Consider the following 20,885-nt stretch of genomic DNA (forward strand, 5'->3'; position numbering starts at 1 on the left):
TCAGACTATCTACAAGTCTAACTAAGCAAACAACCAATCGTTATCATTCTCGTCCGCATATCACTAACATAAGTGAGATTCATAAATTGTGATGCCAGGAGACTTTCGAAAAGTGTTAAGCTGGGTAGCATTTTGTTAGAAGCCATTCAAATACTTATAAGATAATTTATATCATCAGCCTATATCAGTTGAATAACATTAGAGAAGCTAGTAGACCGTGATATTTAAGAAGTTTTTAAATGTAACCACATCCAGAGTTGAACACAATATCATCGAAGAATGAATTACTTTTTTGACATAATCAATCTTACAAGTATCTACAGCTACAGATTTTTTAATTCAGAGTGAATCAAGTATCTAATGCCATCAGAATCAGAGTAATACTATATCTAACATCAGATCATCATAAAAATCATCTTTCAAATCCTATCAAAATCAATCAAGTGAACTTTCTAGTGCATATCAAAGCTCAATATTGTTAGGTGTTATTCATGTTTGATTAATATATTGATTGATGATGATGTGAATTGAGAGAGGTGTTTAGAAGATATATCAGAAGGCATTTCAAGATGAATTAACTCCTAAGTTTTGAATTCATTCTGCTGATCCCTACATTAGTCACATTGGGTGATGATACACGTAAATCTTAATTTATTTCATAAAGTACTGAGCTAGCCAATCCATGAAAATCAATTTGCCGGTTTATAAGTATTTTGAAAAAGCATTTTCTGGTTATTAGTTGTGACTTTTAGCCTGGCTAATCATCACATGATTTATTCACCAATCAGAACACGACTAATACAATCTTAACACTGTGCCAAACCAATGACGTATCGACCGGTATGAGCAGCCTAGTGTCATTATTGGTACTTTTTCACCCTAGCCCTACCAGTTGGGTTCAGAACATCAATAATAGCATCCCATGTACGAGTCATTTATTTCAAACATACCTGGTTTATGTACAAGCCAAACTGACCACATCACACCATAAAATAGGAAATAACATTTGTACAAGATCTAGACAAAAGTGTCTGTGATTGTGGGAGACGGTAATTAATAAAGTGGGTATAACTTAAGAATAGTAAATCGTATAATAATAGTCTATAGGCTGAAATAAAACTTATAATAAGAGGAATATGTATATACATAATCCATCTACTTAATAGCTATACAATCAGAATATATGAATAATATTTGTCCATAAATAGATCTCAGAAGTAACCTATAATTTAACCTTCACTAGGATATAACAGTAGTTAGATGGTGGTTGAGGATTATTCAGTTTTAAGATAGTTTCAGTTATGTACTTATTATGATATCTGAACCCTAGAAGCTAATAAATAACGAGCAATATTTTCGTCCCAGTATGGGATTCCTAAAAGATGAACACCAACTCACTGTTATATCCTTACCATTTAAATTTATGTCCGTACTAGGATAAACTAAATGACCGTAACTTCCCAGGATTTTAATGGTTCATCAACTTTTGCCAATTTGTGGTAAAATATGTCACGAAATACTAATATTGGTTTATTTGTTTAGTTTAGTTAAAGTTTTCGCTTTTCCATAGATATTTTCTTAAAACTGAATAATAATAATAATAATAATGAGACAGAATGATTGAGTGTAATGAAATTATAGACTCATTTTTAGTATTTAAAATAAACATGCTGTATTTTGTTTTGATTTTAATTGATTAAACAAAAATAAACAAAATTTCATTATTATTTTCATTAGAAAAAACAACAACAGATGATGTTTTGATGTAACTCACATTATTCAAAAAGTATCATTAAAGGTCAACATGTCTGGATGGTATGAACATGCATATGATACAATGTGTAAAATAAAGTGATTTTAAAAATAAAGTAGTTTGAATAAACAACTAAACATCCTCAAAACTCAAATATAATAAATCAACATATTTTTACACTTGAACTCATGTTGTAGTAAACGAGAACACAAGTGGGAATAATCAAATTTATTTTAATACAATATTACAGAACAATGTGGTAAAATCTGAGAACTATATAATAAATACTTCATTTGAAAAATGTTAATCAATAGTCTCAGACTTTATTATCCCTTCGTTTCCACACCAATCATTCTCTGTTCTCGTTCTCTTTTCTTCGATCTTCTTAACCTTCTGCCTCCAGGTATTTCACTTTCGATTGATGATACATACTATTTATATCTGTCTACATCAGTAGCAAATAAGTTTGATTGTCCCCAATGGTGTTCTCATTTATAAGAAGTGTTTATCTAAGCTAGAACACCATAGAAAATATGGAAGCATTGGACATCCGTCTAGACCTAGTATTAACTCCTCAGCAGTACGCATTCACGACCCCACACATGAGACCTGAACTCAGAACTCTCAGTCTCGCACGAGAACGGTTAACCTCTAGATCATCAAGCGAGTATCCAACAGTGTTAATGTGTAACCTCAATCGATGAGTAATCTTGTGCAACCCGTCATCCATTGACTGCAGTGGATTTATGTCTCACATTCGACATGGATTGAACTCCACTGGTCATGGCGGGATCGCGGATACGAACTGCTTAAGAGTCGCATATTGGAGTAAAACAGATCTCCTGTTTTTCCACGTTTACGTTGGTGTTCTAGCTTATATCGGCTTGTGATTTCATTTGTGAAAAACTACAATCGTCACAAATCCCCCATACTGATAAAAGTTGACATAGATTTTGAATAAAATCTGAGAACTAGTATTTTCCAAGGAATATCAAAATACATAACACCATAAATATTGATAAATTCAGAATAATCAATAATAACAAAAACGTTTGATTAAAGAGTCTTTACTGTTAGGAAATTTGTTGAGATCCATCGAGTCATATGATGTTCATTGGAATAATTTAAGCGTCAATGACCAAAGAAAGGAAGATATTTTAAAGATTTAAAGAAATTACTTAACTAGTACAAGACCCTATCGTCGTCAAAATCTAATAAATCAATTGAAACTTGAAAAGATCTTGGAAGTATCTCGCTTCAAAATAATTCTAGCGTATTATGAAGATTGCTGAATATGCGGTAATTAAACATAGAAAGACAGATTATAGTAAAATGAAAAACATGGCTTTTCAGATTTACTGTCTGTCGAAACTTAAAAAATAGGTTCGACGATGGGGGGACAAAATATGTTCATCAGATCGAAATATTTAGATCTTATCAAATATATAAATAGCACTTAATACATCTTTAATCTGTTACATTCTATGATACCTTGAACTTAATGGTTTACAACATCGTGTTAAAACTAGGAAGTCATCTTAAACTTAATCTCAAGTAAATACACGCTAATTAAGATGCGAAGTAAATAGAGATTGACAAATTTTGAAGATAAATTACTAGTATAAAATATTCGTCTAGCGATTTTTCAACTTAGTCATTCTATCAACCATACCGAACTGACTATTCTCTGTTAACAACCCATCTTACCAAAATTCTATGTGCTTAACATGTTTGTATGATGGATTTTAATTAAAGATATCAGAGATAAACAACTCAAAAGAATGATAGAACTCATATATTTAATAAAATAAAAAGAACGAATGTGGCAGAATAACAGGAATTCATGTTATAACAAATGGTTTCTTCATATCACGACAATGTATGAAATCATTAAATCCAAATTAACAATGATTGTCTGGGCACAGAACAGTAGATGGTATGTACATAAATATTTATTACCCTTCTCTTAAATTATACACAAGATTAGAATGGAATAAGACATAACAACGTATATATTTCAACCATAAAGCTAAAATTTGAAATCGTGCAAAGATAAGATAATTTCTGTCGAAACTGTCATATTTTTGTGAAATTAAAGCAACAAAACAGGAGGAAAAAAATCATACGACTCTAGATACTAAGTTTAAATCAATACCATAATGGTATTTTTATTATAAATATAAACTGCATCTTAAGAGGGTCTGATTTTTTGTATTTTTCTATGATATCAGTTTATGAATGTGTAAGCATTCATCCTAGTATTCATTTATACACATCTACAAACACTAAACTAAGATTAATCTCATGATACTCTATCTACTATTTGTTCGGTAATAGTGGAGAATAGTTGCTTATAATATTTTATTGAGTTACTAGAATCGATTTATTCTCCAAACACCTGAGTACATTTTTAACCTTGTTTTTAAATACGTTCAATGAATACTGTATTACAAGATCCCCAAGAAGACCTTTTATGTTTCTTTAGAAAGCTATTCGATTATGATGTAAGGTTTCATAAAAATATAAAATGGATTATATAAAAAGATAATTATAACAGGATGTTCAAATAGCTTACAAATCAAAATTTAGATTTCAGTACCCGTCATTGTCTCTAAGACGAATAAGTTATCTGATTTGTATGTAGAAGTTCTGGGTTCATTTAGGACTACTTTGATAATACAAAGTGATTTTTCAATAATTTTCGTATAGATCTGTAAACCGTTTCACTACCTTTCAATTAATTACGGTAGTAAATTAATTGTTCACTTTACATTTATTTTTATGCTTAGCCCCTTTTTGTTATTAACATAAACTTTTTATACAACATTTGTCTTTTCAAAACAAAAAATATTTGTCTGCTCAATACTTTGGCTACAGATTTAAATTCATATAGTGAATGAAATGAGGGAAGGAAGATTAAAGTAATATCGATGGCTGGGTATGTGACAGAAGTCAAATAAATTTCTTCCTAACACACAAATGCAGCTTTAATACAAATGATATATAATTAGTGGTAGAAGACTTCGAAAGAGTTTATTAAAAACAATCTGCCTTTCAAGGATAATTAAGCAAGAATGTATAAAATATTTGGGTAGATTTATTATTTTTCTTTGGATAGTAGTAATAGAAATTCAAGGAATAACTCATGCAATTACGAGTCCTACATAACTATGTTCATAATAATATTTCAATCAGATTATTGTTTCTTCATTCATAGTTGTCAAAAGTAAAAAAGTATATAATGAACCGAAAAACTAGACTGTAATGGCTATTTAATACCGACCTTTAGTTATATTTCGATAATTTCACTAAATCTCATCATCAAATTTTAAATACTATTAACATGTTTTTTTCGCAACCGCTGTTAGATAGATAGATAGATAGATAGATAGATAGATAGATAGATAGATAGATAGATAGATAGATAGATAGATAGATAGATAGATAGATAGATAGATAGATAGATAGATAGATAGATAGATAGATAGATAGATAGATAGATAGATAGATAGATAGATAGATAGATAGATAGATAGATAGATAGATAGATAGATAGATAGATAGATAGATAGATAGATAGATAGATAGATAGATAGATAGATAGATAGATAGATAGATAGATAGATAGATAGATAGATAGATAGATAGATAGATAGATAGATAGATAGATAGATAGATAGATAGATAGATAGATAGATAGATAGATAGATAGATAGATAGATAGATCAAATGTCTCTTCTCAATTGGGCCCGAATATTATTTTGGTTCTCATGATTTTTTATCTGGCTCTTGATCATCAGATTTAGGTTGATCAAGTAAAATAATTGAAATATATATCTATATTAATACTGGTGTTTATAACTTCTGGTTGTTTGAAGCTAGCGAGTAGCCTTGAAAAAGAACTACTTCATCTTCTTTTGTTTCATCAAGGAATAAGTTGTATGGGATAAATCTTTTATATTATTAGTATACATATATTTTGCATATCAAAAATTAGAGAAGCCCTATAATGGACGAATAGTGATCGGATGTATCATTTGTCTCTTTCATTACAAACAATCGTAAACACTGGATGCTTATTTTACTTGATTATGCCTGTTACCCCTCATCGAGGAGCATAGGCCGTCCACCAGCACTCTCCATCCAACCCTGTCCTATGCAATCCTTTCCAGTTGTTGTTCATCCTTTTCATATCTGATTCTATTTCCCGACGTAATGTGTTCTTCCCCATTTCGCTTTTCCGCTTCCCTTCAGGATTCCAAGTTAGGGCTTGCATCGTGATGCAGTTTGATGATTTGCGTAATGTATTTCCTATCAATTTACATCGTCTTTTTCTAATTTCTTCTTCAGCTGGAAGCTGGTTTGTTCTCTCCCACAGAAGGCTGTTGCTGATGGTATCCGGCCAATGGATGTTGAGTATCTTGCGTAGACAACTATTTATAAATACATGTTTGATGATGGTTGTTGTAGTTCTCCACGTTTCAGCTCCGTACAGTGGAACTACCTTTACGTTCGTATTAAAGATTCTGACTTTGATATTGGTTGACAGACAGTTATTTTGAGTTCCATATATTCTTTAATTTTAAGAATGCGACTCTTTCTTTGTCGATTGATTGAACTTAAATGGATGTAGTACTCATAAGTTTTATCATACACTATATTCACATTATTAACATTATTAGCCATCAGATGATGGCTGGAATTACGTCATATCACAAGTTAAACAATAAGATCAAAATGAATTTTTCGAAATCTGTTAATCTACTGCATATTATTGAAGTTACGTAAAATTGATATTGTAAAGGTTTACATGTATATTTCAGATGGGTTTTGTGGAGATTGTAGTAATTTCAATGGTTAAGATCATGAGTCAGTTGAAGCTAGACCATCATGGAAAACCTGGAAACACTGGACGGCCGTTTCGTCCTATTGTGGGACTCCTAAGCAGTGAGCATCCATGATCTCGCTCCCTGCGAGATTAGAACCCAGGACCTACTGGTTTCGCACGCGGGCACTTAACCACTAGATCACTGGACCGTCATCCAACGGTGTTAATGCCTAACTTCAACCAATTCACGAAGTTGCGCCACCGTACACCATTGTCATCAGTGAGTTACTATCTCACAACAGACCCGGTTGAACTCCACTGGTCACTACTTCTCACTAAAACTCCAGGATATACCTCGTGAAGCCAGTCACTAGTGAGCATATGTTGATTAATATCACATAGGTTTTGTGGAGATTGTAGTAATTTCAAGATCATGAGTCAGTGGAGTTCAACCAGGTCTGTTGTGAGATAGTAACTCACTGATGACAATGGTGAATGTGTCGCTCAATTTCGTGGATAGGTTGAAGTTAGACATTAACACCGTTGGCTGCCGGCTCAGTGGTCTAGTGGTTAAGCGCTAGCAAGCGAGACTGGGAGGTTCTGGGTCCGAATCCCGCGAGGCGGAATCGTGAATGCTCACTGTTGAGGAGTCCCATACTAGGACGAAACGGCCGTCCAGTGCTTCCAGGTTTTCAATGGTTGTCTAGCTTCAACTGACTCATGATTTCAACATGTATATTTCTTTGAAATAATACAGTATGAGATTTGTTCTATGATAATCTTCATCTTCTTAATACACTATCAAATATACAGTGTTCATTGTATTATTAAATGATTGAAACAAAAGATTTTCTTTATTGTGTTCAATCATCATAGATTATATATGAATTATTATTATTATTTTTATCATCAATTCGATTGTTATTTAAATAATCGAATTAAAGTAGTATTTCTATAGGTTGAATAAATAAGAATTTATATAGTTATTCACTGATTGGTCAATGAGACAAGTCAATTTTTATTGATTAATGAAAATTATTTAGATTACTGCAAAATGATTGTACATGTAACAGTATATAAACTGGACTAATATCAATTCATCATAAATAGCATCAATGAATTCAACACGTTAATGTGTGCAGTTGAATTAACTCACACGTGATACTTGGTCAAATCAGTGAATTTTGAATGACATCAAAGTCTCACAATCGTTATCAGTTATCCAAGCTACAACGACAAATAAAATGAAGTGGATTAGTAAAATTGCTTATGGAACGGGTCAAATGCTTAAAGATCTTGTTGCAGGAGTTATCAGTATATTCTACATCATATTCTATGAAGGTTGTATCAGTTTGAGTAGTTCACAAGTTGGGGCATTATTACTGTGTGGTCAGATTGCCAATGGATTAGCCACACCATTGATTGGTTATTTATCAGATCGTCCACTCGGTCTAACTGAAAAACCGACAACTGGTCACCAGTCGATAACGTGTGAAGATGGAAGTGTAAAGAAGGATAAGAGGTTTCTCAGTCGAATGAAACGACAGTTGAGACTTGGACAGAGAAAGTCATGGCATTTAGGTGGATGTTTATTGATGCTTGTTGCTTTTCCGTTGATGTTCGGACAACCGGAATATTTTGTTGGTCTTCCAATTGTGGTGAAGTTATTAATCAATGGCATGCTTATAATTTGTGTTCAGGTATGTGGAATTCTTGAAATCACTCGGAAAAATATTAGGTGATAATGTTGGTCGATTGAGTGAATATTTTAGTACAACGTGTTTCGTTTAAATTTATGTAAATGTGTAAACATTGGAATGAAAATTAAGAAAGTACATTTAAGGGCATCAAATAACTTCGATCGATCCTATGTTCGGTCATTAATTGTTTATCAGCGATGTCAATAGGGAAATAGACTGTTTATACGCTTTTAATAGTTTTATTATTACATTACTCAAAACTAAATGATCTGCGATTTTTAATCTGTAATCTTTTTCCATATTTACCCGATATAATTGATGATTTAAAAAAATATCAGCAACTATTGAATCATTGGAATGAAATCAGTTCATGGATAATCTTTTATTTTATTGATCAGTCTGGATAATTTATTGTCTTTCTTCATAGTTTGTTATATTACTGAATAAGTCAGGTTAATTCTAACATTCGGCTATGATATATTGGTAGTGAGGTTGAAAATCAAAATAAATATCGTTTATTTAAGGCTTTTGAATATTTAGCGTTTCTAAATTGTAAACTTTCATACAGGCTAGATAAACTAAATACAATCACATGATTATGTTTTTTAAGTTTGATAAGCAACATTCAATTGATGGATGTGTATCAAACATATACTCTTTTGGTTAGCGTTTTTTAGAGAGTTAGTTTTCTACGGGGTGGAGTCGCTAACCCCATGCCCAAACCTCCTCCTTAATCCGGGCAGTAGCCCCAGAGGGGCCCCAGGTGGAAATATCAATCATATATCTCAACTGTTTAAAATATAGACGTGTCTGTGAACGTCTTCAAATTGTCAGACGACAATACAAAGTCAAACAACGTTATTTTTTTATTGATTGCTATAAATGGATCTTTTTTTATTACTGCTTTTCTTATAATAATCAGTTAAACTTACTAACTGATGTGACACAGTCGATTTTAGTTACAAAGGTCAATCAAATAATTTTCTTCTTTTAAACTTTGAACCTACATTGAGTTCTAATATGCTATTTTAACTAATCATTGTTAATTCTTTGTATTTAAGTACTATGGAATCTAACAGCTTGAACAGATCTAGTTCTTTAATCTGTACTTCGGTAGATAACGAACAAAACTATTTGTCGGTACATAACTTCCGATTAATCAACTTACTTTATTTTGCCGCCATTAAATAAGATTAAAATGTTTTTGGCGTAAACGAGTTGAATTATTTCTCTCAGTGATGAAATAAAAATAGAAAATCCGTAATTAAGTGAAATTCTCTCTCTTTTACATATTCATTGTTTCTTGTTTTTCTAAAAAAGATATCTCTCTTACTTTAGATAAGTGAATAATTGTAATTACTTAATTCTTTAAAACTATTATTAATTCATTCCATTTATTAGTTGAATTCATGAATCGATTAAAACTAGACCACTATGGGACCTGAAAGCACTGGACGGCCGTTTCGTCATAACGTGGGACTCCTCAGCAGTGCGGAACCACGGTCCCTCTCGCGGCATCCGAGCCCAGGACCTTCGGTCCCGCGTGCGAATGCTTAACGTCTAGAGCCGGAAACCAACTGTGTTAATGTCTAACTTCAACCAATCCACTTTGTCTCTTAAAAAATAAAGTTGATAAAAACCACTTTGTTTGTGTAATCAATACCGTTCGCTTTCGTTTAAACAAAATCGGTTGTTACTGTTAAACTTTGTCATATGACAGCTTGAAATATCACTTCGTTTATTTTTTACATACTACAGTTATCGATAAATGATAGACACTTTGATGTATATGAATGATATATTTTACTCCCACTGTTATGGTTAAGCTTTTATCAACTAACTAAAAAGTGTTCTGATATAATAGAAATAAACAAAACAAACGGAAAGACTATTTATAACTTGGTAAGAAAATGTAACGGATAGTGTTAAAATGGACCAACAAAACGACGATTAGATTATGTCTATAGACATTTAGTCTATTGTTCATATTCACACACGTATCGGACTGATTAATAACTAATACAGGTTTAATGCTCGATGTTAAATCAAAATCAGGTACTTCCTTAAACTGTATAATCTTATCTAAACAATCTATAAGAAAAAAGAACTCTTCTAAGAAACATTTATTTATAATTAACTCATCACCATATATGGATTCAAATAAATATCTTAAAATCGTTAACTGACAAAATTTAATCCTCAAAACAAGGGACTAGATAATATACTATTGATTTTATCACTTCGTGACTGATCATTAAAAAACCTAAGATCAGGCTGAACTGTAATACGTCATTCACTGATTAAGTATCTAGTTGCAGTACTCGGTGATGAATGCTCAAATCTCTGGAAATATATTTATTTTTTCTGGATTGTAGATGTATTTCGGTAATAAATGTCGACGAAGTAGAAACCTGGATGTAACGTTTGATGACAATATCTTTACAATCATCTAACGTAATAATCAATACAATGCTTAATAATAGTCATGATTAGTATGTTGTTAATCAGTGTAATTTATGGGAAAATTAACAGAGCCCTAGAAAACTGAGATATCAAATTCTAAATACGTAAATCGTATAACATAGAAAAGGTTCAGTAAATAATTATAATCTGACATAAGTGGATTGTACAAACTGTAGACCAATAAGTTTAGGTACGCTAAAACATGAAATCAATATTATCATAAATAGAAAATAGGAAATAAATTCCTTATCAGATTAAAGTAAATTATTCTTTAAGCTAAATCATATTCGAACTTAGGTCAAATAATTTTCTTAAGCGATTGTTTTGGAAGAGAGCTAAGTAGACATTTTCTTCAAAAACCACATTATGACATATTAAACCCTATACTGCCAGGCAGGACTCATATGTAAATTACGGTAAATTACGATACTATAAAGGATAATTTATAAATGAAGTTAAACTTTCATAAACCAGTCACTAGTACTAACTATCTTCTTTTCAATGAGATGATCAATATTCATTAATAAGTCATTTGAAACCTGAGAAAATGTCAATTATCAGTTTGAAAATTCCACAGCTCTAATCACCATCCTTCCAGTATCCATTGTAATTTGAAATTACTTAGGTTCCAAATAATCGGGTATCCAATTGCGGTCATCTTCAAGATACATTTCCCTGGTTCTTGAGTCCTGTGAAGTCTGATGAATTGACTAAACGCTGATTTTGTGTTGATGATATTTTATAATAAAACATCCAAACTAATTGATTCTCTTTTTGTCTACACAACAATCTTTTGAAGGTTGGTTGGGCAGCTGTACAAATTCCCCACTTATCAATTATCAATGATTTGACAGACCAACATGATGAACGAGTATTACTTGCATCTTTAAGATATTTCTTCAGTGGTATAGGCGATATGGCTACATTGCTTGTAACGTATTTATTTTTTGAATCAGAAAAATCCAGTTCGTTACTTTTGAAATCAGTAAATGAGACTGACAACAATGTGAACAACAGTCAACTGTTCACAAAATCATTAATAACAACTGACATTATTGTTGGAAGTGAACGAGCAACATTGTTCAATGATTCGATAAATAACCAGTCAACGAATGTTGGGAAACAGTTAGTCGTACATTCAGAATACAATATAACAATTCAAGATTTACCCATATTTCGAAATGTTACATTGATTGTCGTTGGCATTGGAGTATTATTCACAATAATCTTCCATTGTGGTGTTCGTGAAGGTAAACCGAAAGCACACCAATCACTCACAATGCAATCTCATAAAAGTAAGTCAAATACCATGTTGATGTAGATGGAATTTCGGAAATCCAGACTATTTATGAACCTTGTTTGTTGATATGTTTGCGTGTTTCAACAAATCGAGCTGATCCGGTTGAAATGATTTCTAGAGAGATCTCTGTACTGATTGGATAAACGATAAACTCGATGCAACCAATTTGATCAATGAAAAGTAAACATCTGATTAGTTTTGACTCGAATAGGGTACTAGCTTGATAGGTGTTCATTGGTTTTACTGTACACTGAATGATTAGTTTGAAAGAGACAGTGATGATGAAAACACTGGGAAACTGACATTTCACTTAACTGTTATTTTTGTCGATGTAGAATGAATGAACTGAAATTGATCATAATTCTCTGTCACTCATCATTTTCAAGTTTTATTGGTTAGTGTTATGGCGAATATACAGGTTGACATTGAGTTGAGTTGTGGACTGAACTCAGTTGGATAATTACAAAAATGTTAGTTATCACCATCAGACAATTGTTTCATTGAGATTTGAGATTTCTCGTCATTTATTACTTACCACTGTGAGGCATTCAGTTCACACTACACAAAACCCACTGATTTGTGGTCCATTAGTTTTCCTTGGGTGGTTGAATTCACATTTCACTCCTGAGAAATGTATGGGTGAGCAGGAGCATTAGACTAAGACGAACTAGCTATATAGTCCTTCCTAGTTTCTAGTGGTTCTCTAGTTGATGCCAGTCGATTCCGGTTCATGTATCGCACACAATCAAGCAAATCTATTTCCACAAATCTTTTGAACAGAAGTGTGACAATTAGAATTGAAAGATGGTGAAATATTCTGTCGTCAAGATAGTCCGGTAAACAGACTGCATACTGAAATGTTTATCACTGAACAAATTTGGTAGTACTCTCGAATTCGAATTTGCTTGAACTCGTTGTTTGAAAAGAAGTATTTGAATATGAATAACCATTGATAGTTGAAAATTTCTGACTATAGTGTACTTCGATCTTTATCAGCTTGATTATATGTGTATACATTTATAAATTTATATATGATTGAAATGAAATATAGTGTTGATGGGTAAATAGGAACTGGACCAATTACATACTTTTGAGAAACTCAGTCAATTGATGGTCCTCAACATCTTATAATCAATAAATTTCTCGTTATATTCGAATGAGTAGCAAATTGTTTTTCTGAAATTTTGTGACTTAAAGTGAGCCACATTTTCATAGTAAATGACAACTACTTTCGAACTACTCTCAAACTAATCTGTGGAATGTGCAGATGTAAAAGTGTAGAGTTGTTTTCTTATTGTTTTGAAGTGAAGTAAACCTTTCACCATCATGGCAGAGGTGAATATCGTGATGAAATTGAATCAGTGGAATAATTTCGATCCATGTGAAACAGTTGACTGAAATCCTAGAGAACAGTATACTCGTCCGTTGAATTGGTCGTTTTGAAGTAGTCGAACTACACAGTAGATGAGTGTAAACGAAACTATTATAATCTGTTATCAATATGACATTGTCTGATCTGTGAAATTTTGACTTCTTATAATTGAGGTAATTTAATTGAGGTTATTGAAGTGTATGAAACCGGTGTCAGTTCGGCACAAGAAAGAAATGAGTGCACAAATTGAGATGTATGGATTGTACAATCACTATGATTTTGTTGTCGAATCATTTTGATGATTATGAAGATGATGATAATCAGTCCACACGAACAAATTGTAGGTATTGAATGAGATTCATTTACAGTATTTATTGTAATCTGAAATTATCCAGAATTTGACACTTATTTCTTTCAATAGTTCAGGATACAACAGATGAATTCTCGCAAGTGATTGGAACAAGCAACAATAACGGAGTGATTAATGGTAATTCTGTTGTGGTTTCACAGCTCAAATCCAAACGAAAACGGACCTACAGCCTTTCATCTACACTTCCCTGGTATGCTTGGTTTACACTACCAAGATTTTGGCTGAGCTGTTCTACATTCAGTATAATGCGTCTTAGTGTAACTGTTTCTGTGGTGAGTAAGTGATGAATCATTGAAGTACCTAATAGAATGACGACAAGTGAAGATAATTTTCTGTACAGAACCCCTCCTATGGGATCATATTTAGGAAGTCTGTTTCAGAATTATAACTCAATCAGGGTGTTATGGTTGAAATGTTGATGGAAGATGAGATTTACCTGAAAATAAGTGAAATATCGAACAACTGAAAACACTTAGAATTGTTAATTGACCATATGTTAAAGCACCATCAAAATGGAATGCATCCTTCCAATAAGTGATGTCGAAAAATGATTACAATATATTCTGTATATCAGATGATATGGCACGACTTTACCGAGCAAGAATATCAGGAATCAACGAAATAAATTAGGCTCTTATTTGAGACCGGATATACCATTTTCAACTTCAACTGTAGGAGGTCTGAACAAATAAGGTTTCGGAATTCAGATGGCAAGTTGAAATAGTGATCTAAAATATCGATGGAAGATGCTCATGTATCGAAAACTTTGGTTTTGTAGATAAATATCGCACCTAGCAGCAATTGGATCATTAATCTGATTGCAAATTATCCAAGCTATTTCGCAGTAATGGATAGTGTAGCATAATATGTAGAATAGCATGTGACAGAGAGATGAGCCTAAATCATGAGAAGCGAAATGGACGCTACCTCAAGTGGGTTCGTGATCAGGGTTAACTATTCGGCATTCAGCTTGTTCCGTAAAACTTGAGGCTGAGGTATGCGATATTTTGTCATTACCTCTCAGACGTCCAATCAACAAATACTTTTGCAAGCTGTAACAATGTCGAAAAATATATCAGTAGGGAAATCTTCTGATTATATTAAAAATTACATAGTAATCCGATATAGTTTATTTGAGATGTTTTGATAACAAATATGAACATGTAGTACTGTCATACTAGTCCTATCTTCGATGCTTGAGACCACGTGTCTCTGTGATCATTAGCACACAGCCGAAGTCGACAGTCAGTAACTTTGTGAACTAGCGTTATGTTAAGAATGCTCATAATGTTTCCCTAATGGATTCACTTCAAGCATCATTCAGTCTTCGTGATGGACTTCAGTCAAATTCGACAAAGATAATTAGTACATTCACTTTCTATATTCATTTATTGCGTAAACGTTTCACTGTTCTTCTACAAGATTCTATTCATTATTCTATTGTGCCATATAACTTTGCCGTTTTGTGTTGAATTTGTGATATATGTAAATGATGTAGCAGTTTACTTTGATTTACCTGCCTGTCAATTTGATCTACTTTCAATGAGTGATCTATTTCAACTTCCGTAAACTTATTATATGATGAAATTCAACGTTAAGCTCTCAATATTAAATAAGTATTTCAAACTATCAGAAACACGTATAAAGTTAGGTACATGGATTAAAGCACTAAGAGCACAGGTCGGATAAAGAATCACTTTAATTAGTTCTTCACAGAAACTCTAAACTAATATACACGTTCTAAAATTAAGACTAAAGCCAATGCCATATAAATGGTGGTTGGTCAGTTTAACAATGTATTTCAATATTTCCTCTAAAAGCAGTCATCGGTTAATAAATAAACGGATACAAAATTCGATCTGAAGACCAGAGTACGTATTCAGATCATCGCATCAACTCTTCATCACCACTGGGTTTAACGGTGTTAATGTCCAAATTCAGTGAATTCACGAAATGTAGCAAACCTGATTGATTGCCTGTGGTGGATAATTGTCTCACACTGGACATTGTTGAATTCGACTGGTCACAGCCTCTCTGTTGAACTAAAGTTAACATACTTACAATAGTGAAATAGATTAGATTTGGATATGTGGCGATTGGGACGGACTTAATTCAACCGGATAAATATAATATATGTGAGAGAATGTTCTGAATCATCAGTTATGATGAGTATAGACCACAGACGTAAGACAATTAATTGAATATGTAATGAGGTGGCTGAACACAAACTGATTGTGATTAAGAATAAAATGAGTTGAGACCAATTATGAATTTTAAAGAAGTGATGCATTTGAGATAAGAGAATGAGTTCCATAAATGATCAGATAAATTAACGATAGCGTCAACTTAGTATGTAATTTACCATTATCTCTTTTTTTATGTAGAAATCGTGCTTGAGTCTTTTGGTATCTGTAGCTTCAGGAAAACTCCAAAATAAAAGGATTTTAATTTCAGTCGATTATTCTATGATACTTCAGTTCATCAGCCCAAATAAATGTGTCAATAAATTATTTTGAAATAGCTCTGTTGCAACACTATTAACTGCTGGTCAATACTGTGCTATGAATAACTGATAACTCGTGATTAATTATTTATTGAAAGGATACTTTCATTATGACTACTGACTAACCGTTAGTTCATGAAAATAATTGCTCATATTGACTTGTGTATTATTTATTATATTCTTAGTGAATACAAAACAATTTACCATTCAGAGAAAAACATATCCTACCACAATAAATCTACTCACAACTAAATAAATAGATAGGTTAGACAGTAAACTTTACGAATCCCACAAGGAAAGCAAATTGGTTGGTAATCAAATCTATAAGGCTCATTTCTCTTTATTCAAGAATGGTCAACTGTGCTTACCTGCATCTATACTGGTAGTTGCATTGAAATTGTATGACATATGTATATCTGGTTTGTTACGTACACTAGGGAATAGCTCATGACCTTACCCAACCATCATGTATAAGTTCTGCACAAAAGCACATGCGAAGATGTGTATAATTCGGAATCTGTGTTAACTTACGAACATTAACTTTAAACATGTGCTTTGAATTTTAGTATATTTTGCATGTGGCTGACTATGAAATCCAGGATATGAGTTTCGTTGTATACGGACTTCATGATTCGGATATAGTAGTATTTTAGTGTTAATGCTCTCATCTAAGCTTGAGCACCTTACCTTTACGTTCAAATTGAATAAATATGCCATATCACGAAAATTTATATTGACCACTGAAGTTAAATAGCAGCTAGTAAAAGAATCCTAGACTCGTGTTTCGTTTTCTTAAAAAAACTAGTATCCAGTTACATCCAGCGGACGAGCCCCGGACAGTATGAATGTAGGTCCTGAATTCCACTGCTAACCATATAAATATATAAAAAATCTACGACTAAAGATTATTATGCAGCGATCCGAACGGAAGCGATTAATTCCTGTTCTGAATACCAGCATTATAAATTTGCAAACCCTTAATTGTATACGTTTTAAATCCCTTAATATATAAAATGAGAAATTCACTAATATTTGTTTTTTAATTGCTATTTTCCTAGATGTATATGGGTCCATTTTTGTTGAATTCATTAAAAATGGATAAAAGTTCAATGGTTTCTGCCCCATTAGTTACCACAATTTCTTGTTTGATTACATCAGTTGGTGTACAAAGGATAAATAAATTACTCGGGAATTATGTAAGTAGAAGGAATTGACGATTTCAATAACATTGAAATCAAGTTAAAACTTTATTACTGAAAAATATTTCACATTTTGTTAAGCCCTGATTCATAACAGTTTCGTTGACTACATTTTAAACCTCATTCATGATTTATTTGTCATTGGAATACAGCTTGATCTGTCTGTCTACAATCGGCAATGAAATATTAACAGGTTCTCTCCACTATGAACCGTTTAACGTAGTATTTAAACTGTTTCAAGACGTTTAGAATAATCTAAGTGTTAATAGATGTTTGCAAAAATGAACTGTAATTGTAAGACGTGATGAGGCTTCGATCGGGAAAGAACAATTCGAGTCCACAACTATAAGAATATCACTCTTGAATTTTATGGTGTTGAAGAGATCTGGAATGAGGCCTCACACGATGTTAAACAGAACACATTGAGAAATAATGCAGATGGTTTACGACTACATTTTGATTGGTTGGTGTCAACAAGTAGTCTGAGTAGTAGACCGACATTGAGCCAAAAGGACTTAACTGGCCAAACGTCTCATGTGATAAAGCCAAACAAAACAACTTGATCAATCGAACAGATTACAGCTTCAGTCATGAGTGAATCAACAGAATTACTAATGTTACTCAGATACTGAAGAATAATCATGATAATTATATCGGCTGATATAGATGATGTGTTTGACTTACTCTGAGGAAGTCTCATGTGGCAGTTTGTATTGCAGAAGGCTGTATCGAAGTAACACACTTGTGGGTAGCTTTACTCAAACACTCGGACATCTGTAAGTATCTGGAAGCACCGTCCAATATCCAGACATATGATGCAGCACATGAGGTTGAATTGGACAACAGATTAAGTTAGACATTTTCTCTATAACTTGATATATTTCCAACGCTTATCAACTCACCATTGAATTCACAGTTTTCAATAAGACAATGGTAATTAAGATTAGAGTAGTTCTTTCATTATACATAGCTATTTACTCTTTACTCATGTAACGCAACGTTCAATTCAGTATTTCTTACACAATCGTCAGCAGTTTTGAGTCTTATTTAGTTCATCATATAACTAACACACAATCGAATCACTTGAAATAATTTGTCCACATTCAATGGATTGTATCTTATTGGTTTTAAGTAGCTGCAGTTTTTCACATATGTTGGTCAGTTAGTCATGACAAGTGAATACACAGAGACAAAAACTCACTAATGAATAATGAAACGAAGTAGACACTGTGAAGGTGGATTTCGTTGCTGACTGATATTATCAATAGAATCATGCAAAGTCAGAGAGTATTTACTATGCAGATAACGAGTTCTAATTCACAACTTGGCAAGAGCTAACTCACAAACACATTGGTGCTCATCTTGTATTCTTTGACATTTTAAAATTTCGGAGACAGTTGAGAGAAAGCAGTAGTAATAGATATCATATAACTATTATATCATATAATTAACACAAAATCTAATCTATTAAATTAATTTGAATACAATCAATAGATTAGATATCATTAGATATCATTCTGACTAGGAATTGTGAACAGAGTGTGTGTGATGTCTTCACGGAATCGATACATTCTGTAGGATTCGAATTTGTGACAAACATAATCAAAGCTACAAATAATACCACTGCGACAATAGTATTCAGATTGACCACTCATACATAACTCATTATGGTATTATAGTATTCAGAGTAGAATTTTAAATGTTTATCGCTAGTTGATATTTCTCTTAATGATCAATTACTCATCTTGCCAATGATTGACTTGACTTGATGTAATATATTCTTGCGATGGCTTTACTATTCATACGTGAATTTCGATGAGCATTTTGAAGAACTCAGCACGTTTGTCTATCTTATAACATGATCACATGATAGATACATACAACTTATATCTTCTTGAGTGTGTAAATGTTCCGCTAAAAATCGTACATGCCTTTTTAATTTTAGATTGGCTCAGTCGTCGGTGTTCTATTTATCCTTGTATTTTGTACAATCGCTTACTTTTTAAAATCAGCCGATGAAAACCTCGTAGCAATATATTTTGCTGCAGCCATTCTAGGTATTGGAAACACAATCAATAATGTTCGAGCATTGGTTGTGATCGCAACATTGATCGGTGTAAAACAAGTACACACAGCAGCATTTGTTCATGGGATCGCATCATTTTTTGATAAAATCTTGACTGGTGTCTTCATTCAATGCATACAACTCTGTGTACCTCAGTTAACTTATAGACATATACAGGTGTATATTGTAGGTAGTTTGGCAATATTCGGTGGTATTCTAGCGACAATTGGTAATTTCATTTATTCAGAGACTTTAGAAAGTACAGATGCACCATGTCTTTCATGTTTTTGTCAAAGAACAACTTCATCGTCGCCTCCGTCACCAACGAAATTTCAGAGTGATCAAACCTTTAATCGTGATGTTCGGAACGAAAAGGAAAACAGCGATAACCGTCAATGCTAACCAACATATTTATATATCATTAATACAAGTCTTTCCACATACAACAAAACGTCTCCATTTTCTATCTCTCTACCACTTTTCAGTTTATCAGTTAATTGATGTATATTCACCTACTGTTCCCTTCAAAGAAACCCGATCTATTACGATACATTTCAACATGAAATCCATACTTTTCTTAAGCAATCTACTATCGAATACTTAATTCAACCTTTCCACTGAATATTTTATTTTTGTATACATCAGGCTGTAATACTTAGACACTTGAATTAAATTAACAATATGGAGTACTCATAATATTTGTTATTTTGGCAGAATATTGTATTAATTATCAATAGTTATTCATAATTGATTCTTCGACAGATGGCTTCTCTGTAAACAAACAGAAGTTAGAGTGTAGATAACATTTTTTTAATAAAACAAGTAGAAATAAATTGTCCCAACCAAGTATTCTAACTCTATTCATTAACTTCAAAAAACTGGTTTACACTAGCTGATGAAGAAGTGGAAATTATGGACTGACGATTATTTATTATCCTGAACTCCCCATCACAATAAACTGTGATTAATTTGTGATTTATATTGTGACAAATTAAAAGGTGAGATAAGTATGAGGTTACTGTAAATTCTGATTAGATATTTTATATAATTTGACAATAGTTTGAGTGAATGTTTGGTGTGCACTTGAGGAGGTTGGGAGAATCAAAGGAGTACTGGACAACCGTTTAATCCTATTTAGGGGCTTTATAGCAATGTACATCAACGACTGTAAAAGAGACATTTTACAGTGAGTATAGCCCTTCCAAATCCCTGAATCAGAATCAATTTGTCTACATTTTGTGAAATGGCGAGACAGCAGTTAGCTCACACCCGATTTGTTTGACTTTACAATCCACAGCTTCCCATCATGACTTTGAGAAATACATCACGAAG

At 32.6% G+C, this 20,885-nt stretch overlaps 1 protein-coding gene across 2 annotated transcripts; it reads left to right on the plus strand.

Annotated features, from left to right (window-relative positions):
• Positions 1 to 7,662: 7,662 nt before the first annotated feature.
• On the plus strand, positions 7,663 to 20,567 carry MFSD12_6 (Major facilitator super domain-containing protein 12). 2 transcript variants are annotated; one of them, XM_051213613.1, is made up of 5 exons: positions 7,663 to 8,281; positions 11,544 to 12,039; positions 13,838 to 14,058; positions 17,348 to 17,485; positions 19,434 to 20,567. In XM_051213613.1, the coding sequence occupies exons 1-5, from the start codon at positions 7,826 to 7,828 to the stop codon at positions 19,953 to 19,955; spliced, it is 1,833 nt and encodes a 610-aa protein (XP_051069603.1). In that variant the 5' UTR covers positions 7,663 to 7,825; the 3' UTR covers positions 19,956 to 20,567. The 2 variants fall into 2 exon arrangements, with proteins under 2 accessions (XP_051069603.1, XP_051069602.1); XM_051213612.1 differs by having other exon boundaries at positions 13,838 to 20,567.
• The last annotated feature ends 318 nt before the right edge of the window (positions 20,568 to 20,885 follow it).

This window comes from Schistosoma haematobium, chromosome 3, assembly GCF_000699445.3.
Source record: "Schistosoma haematobium chromosome 3, whole genome shotgun sequence".
Lineage (NCBI taxonomy): Eukaryota > Metazoa > Platyhelminthes > Trematoda > Strigeidida > Schistosomatidae > Schistosoma > Schistosoma haematobium.

What these genes read in the sequence shown, in the direction of transcription:
- MFSD12_6 (XM_051213613.1), top strand. Translation starts at nt 7,826, where the DNA reads ATGAAGTGGATTAGTAAAATTGCTTATGGAACGGGTCAAATGCTTAAA. An exon ending in TGCTTATAATTTGTGTTCAG is followed by an intron (nt 8,282 to 11,543) that starts GTATGTGGAATT and finishes AATCTTTTGAAG; the next exon opens with GTTGGTTGGGCAGCTGTACA. An exon ending in ATAAATTACTCGGGAATTAT is followed by an intron (nt 17,486 to 19,433) that starts GTAAGTAGAAGG and finishes TTTTAATTTTAG; the next exon opens with ATTGGCTCAGTCGTCGGTGT.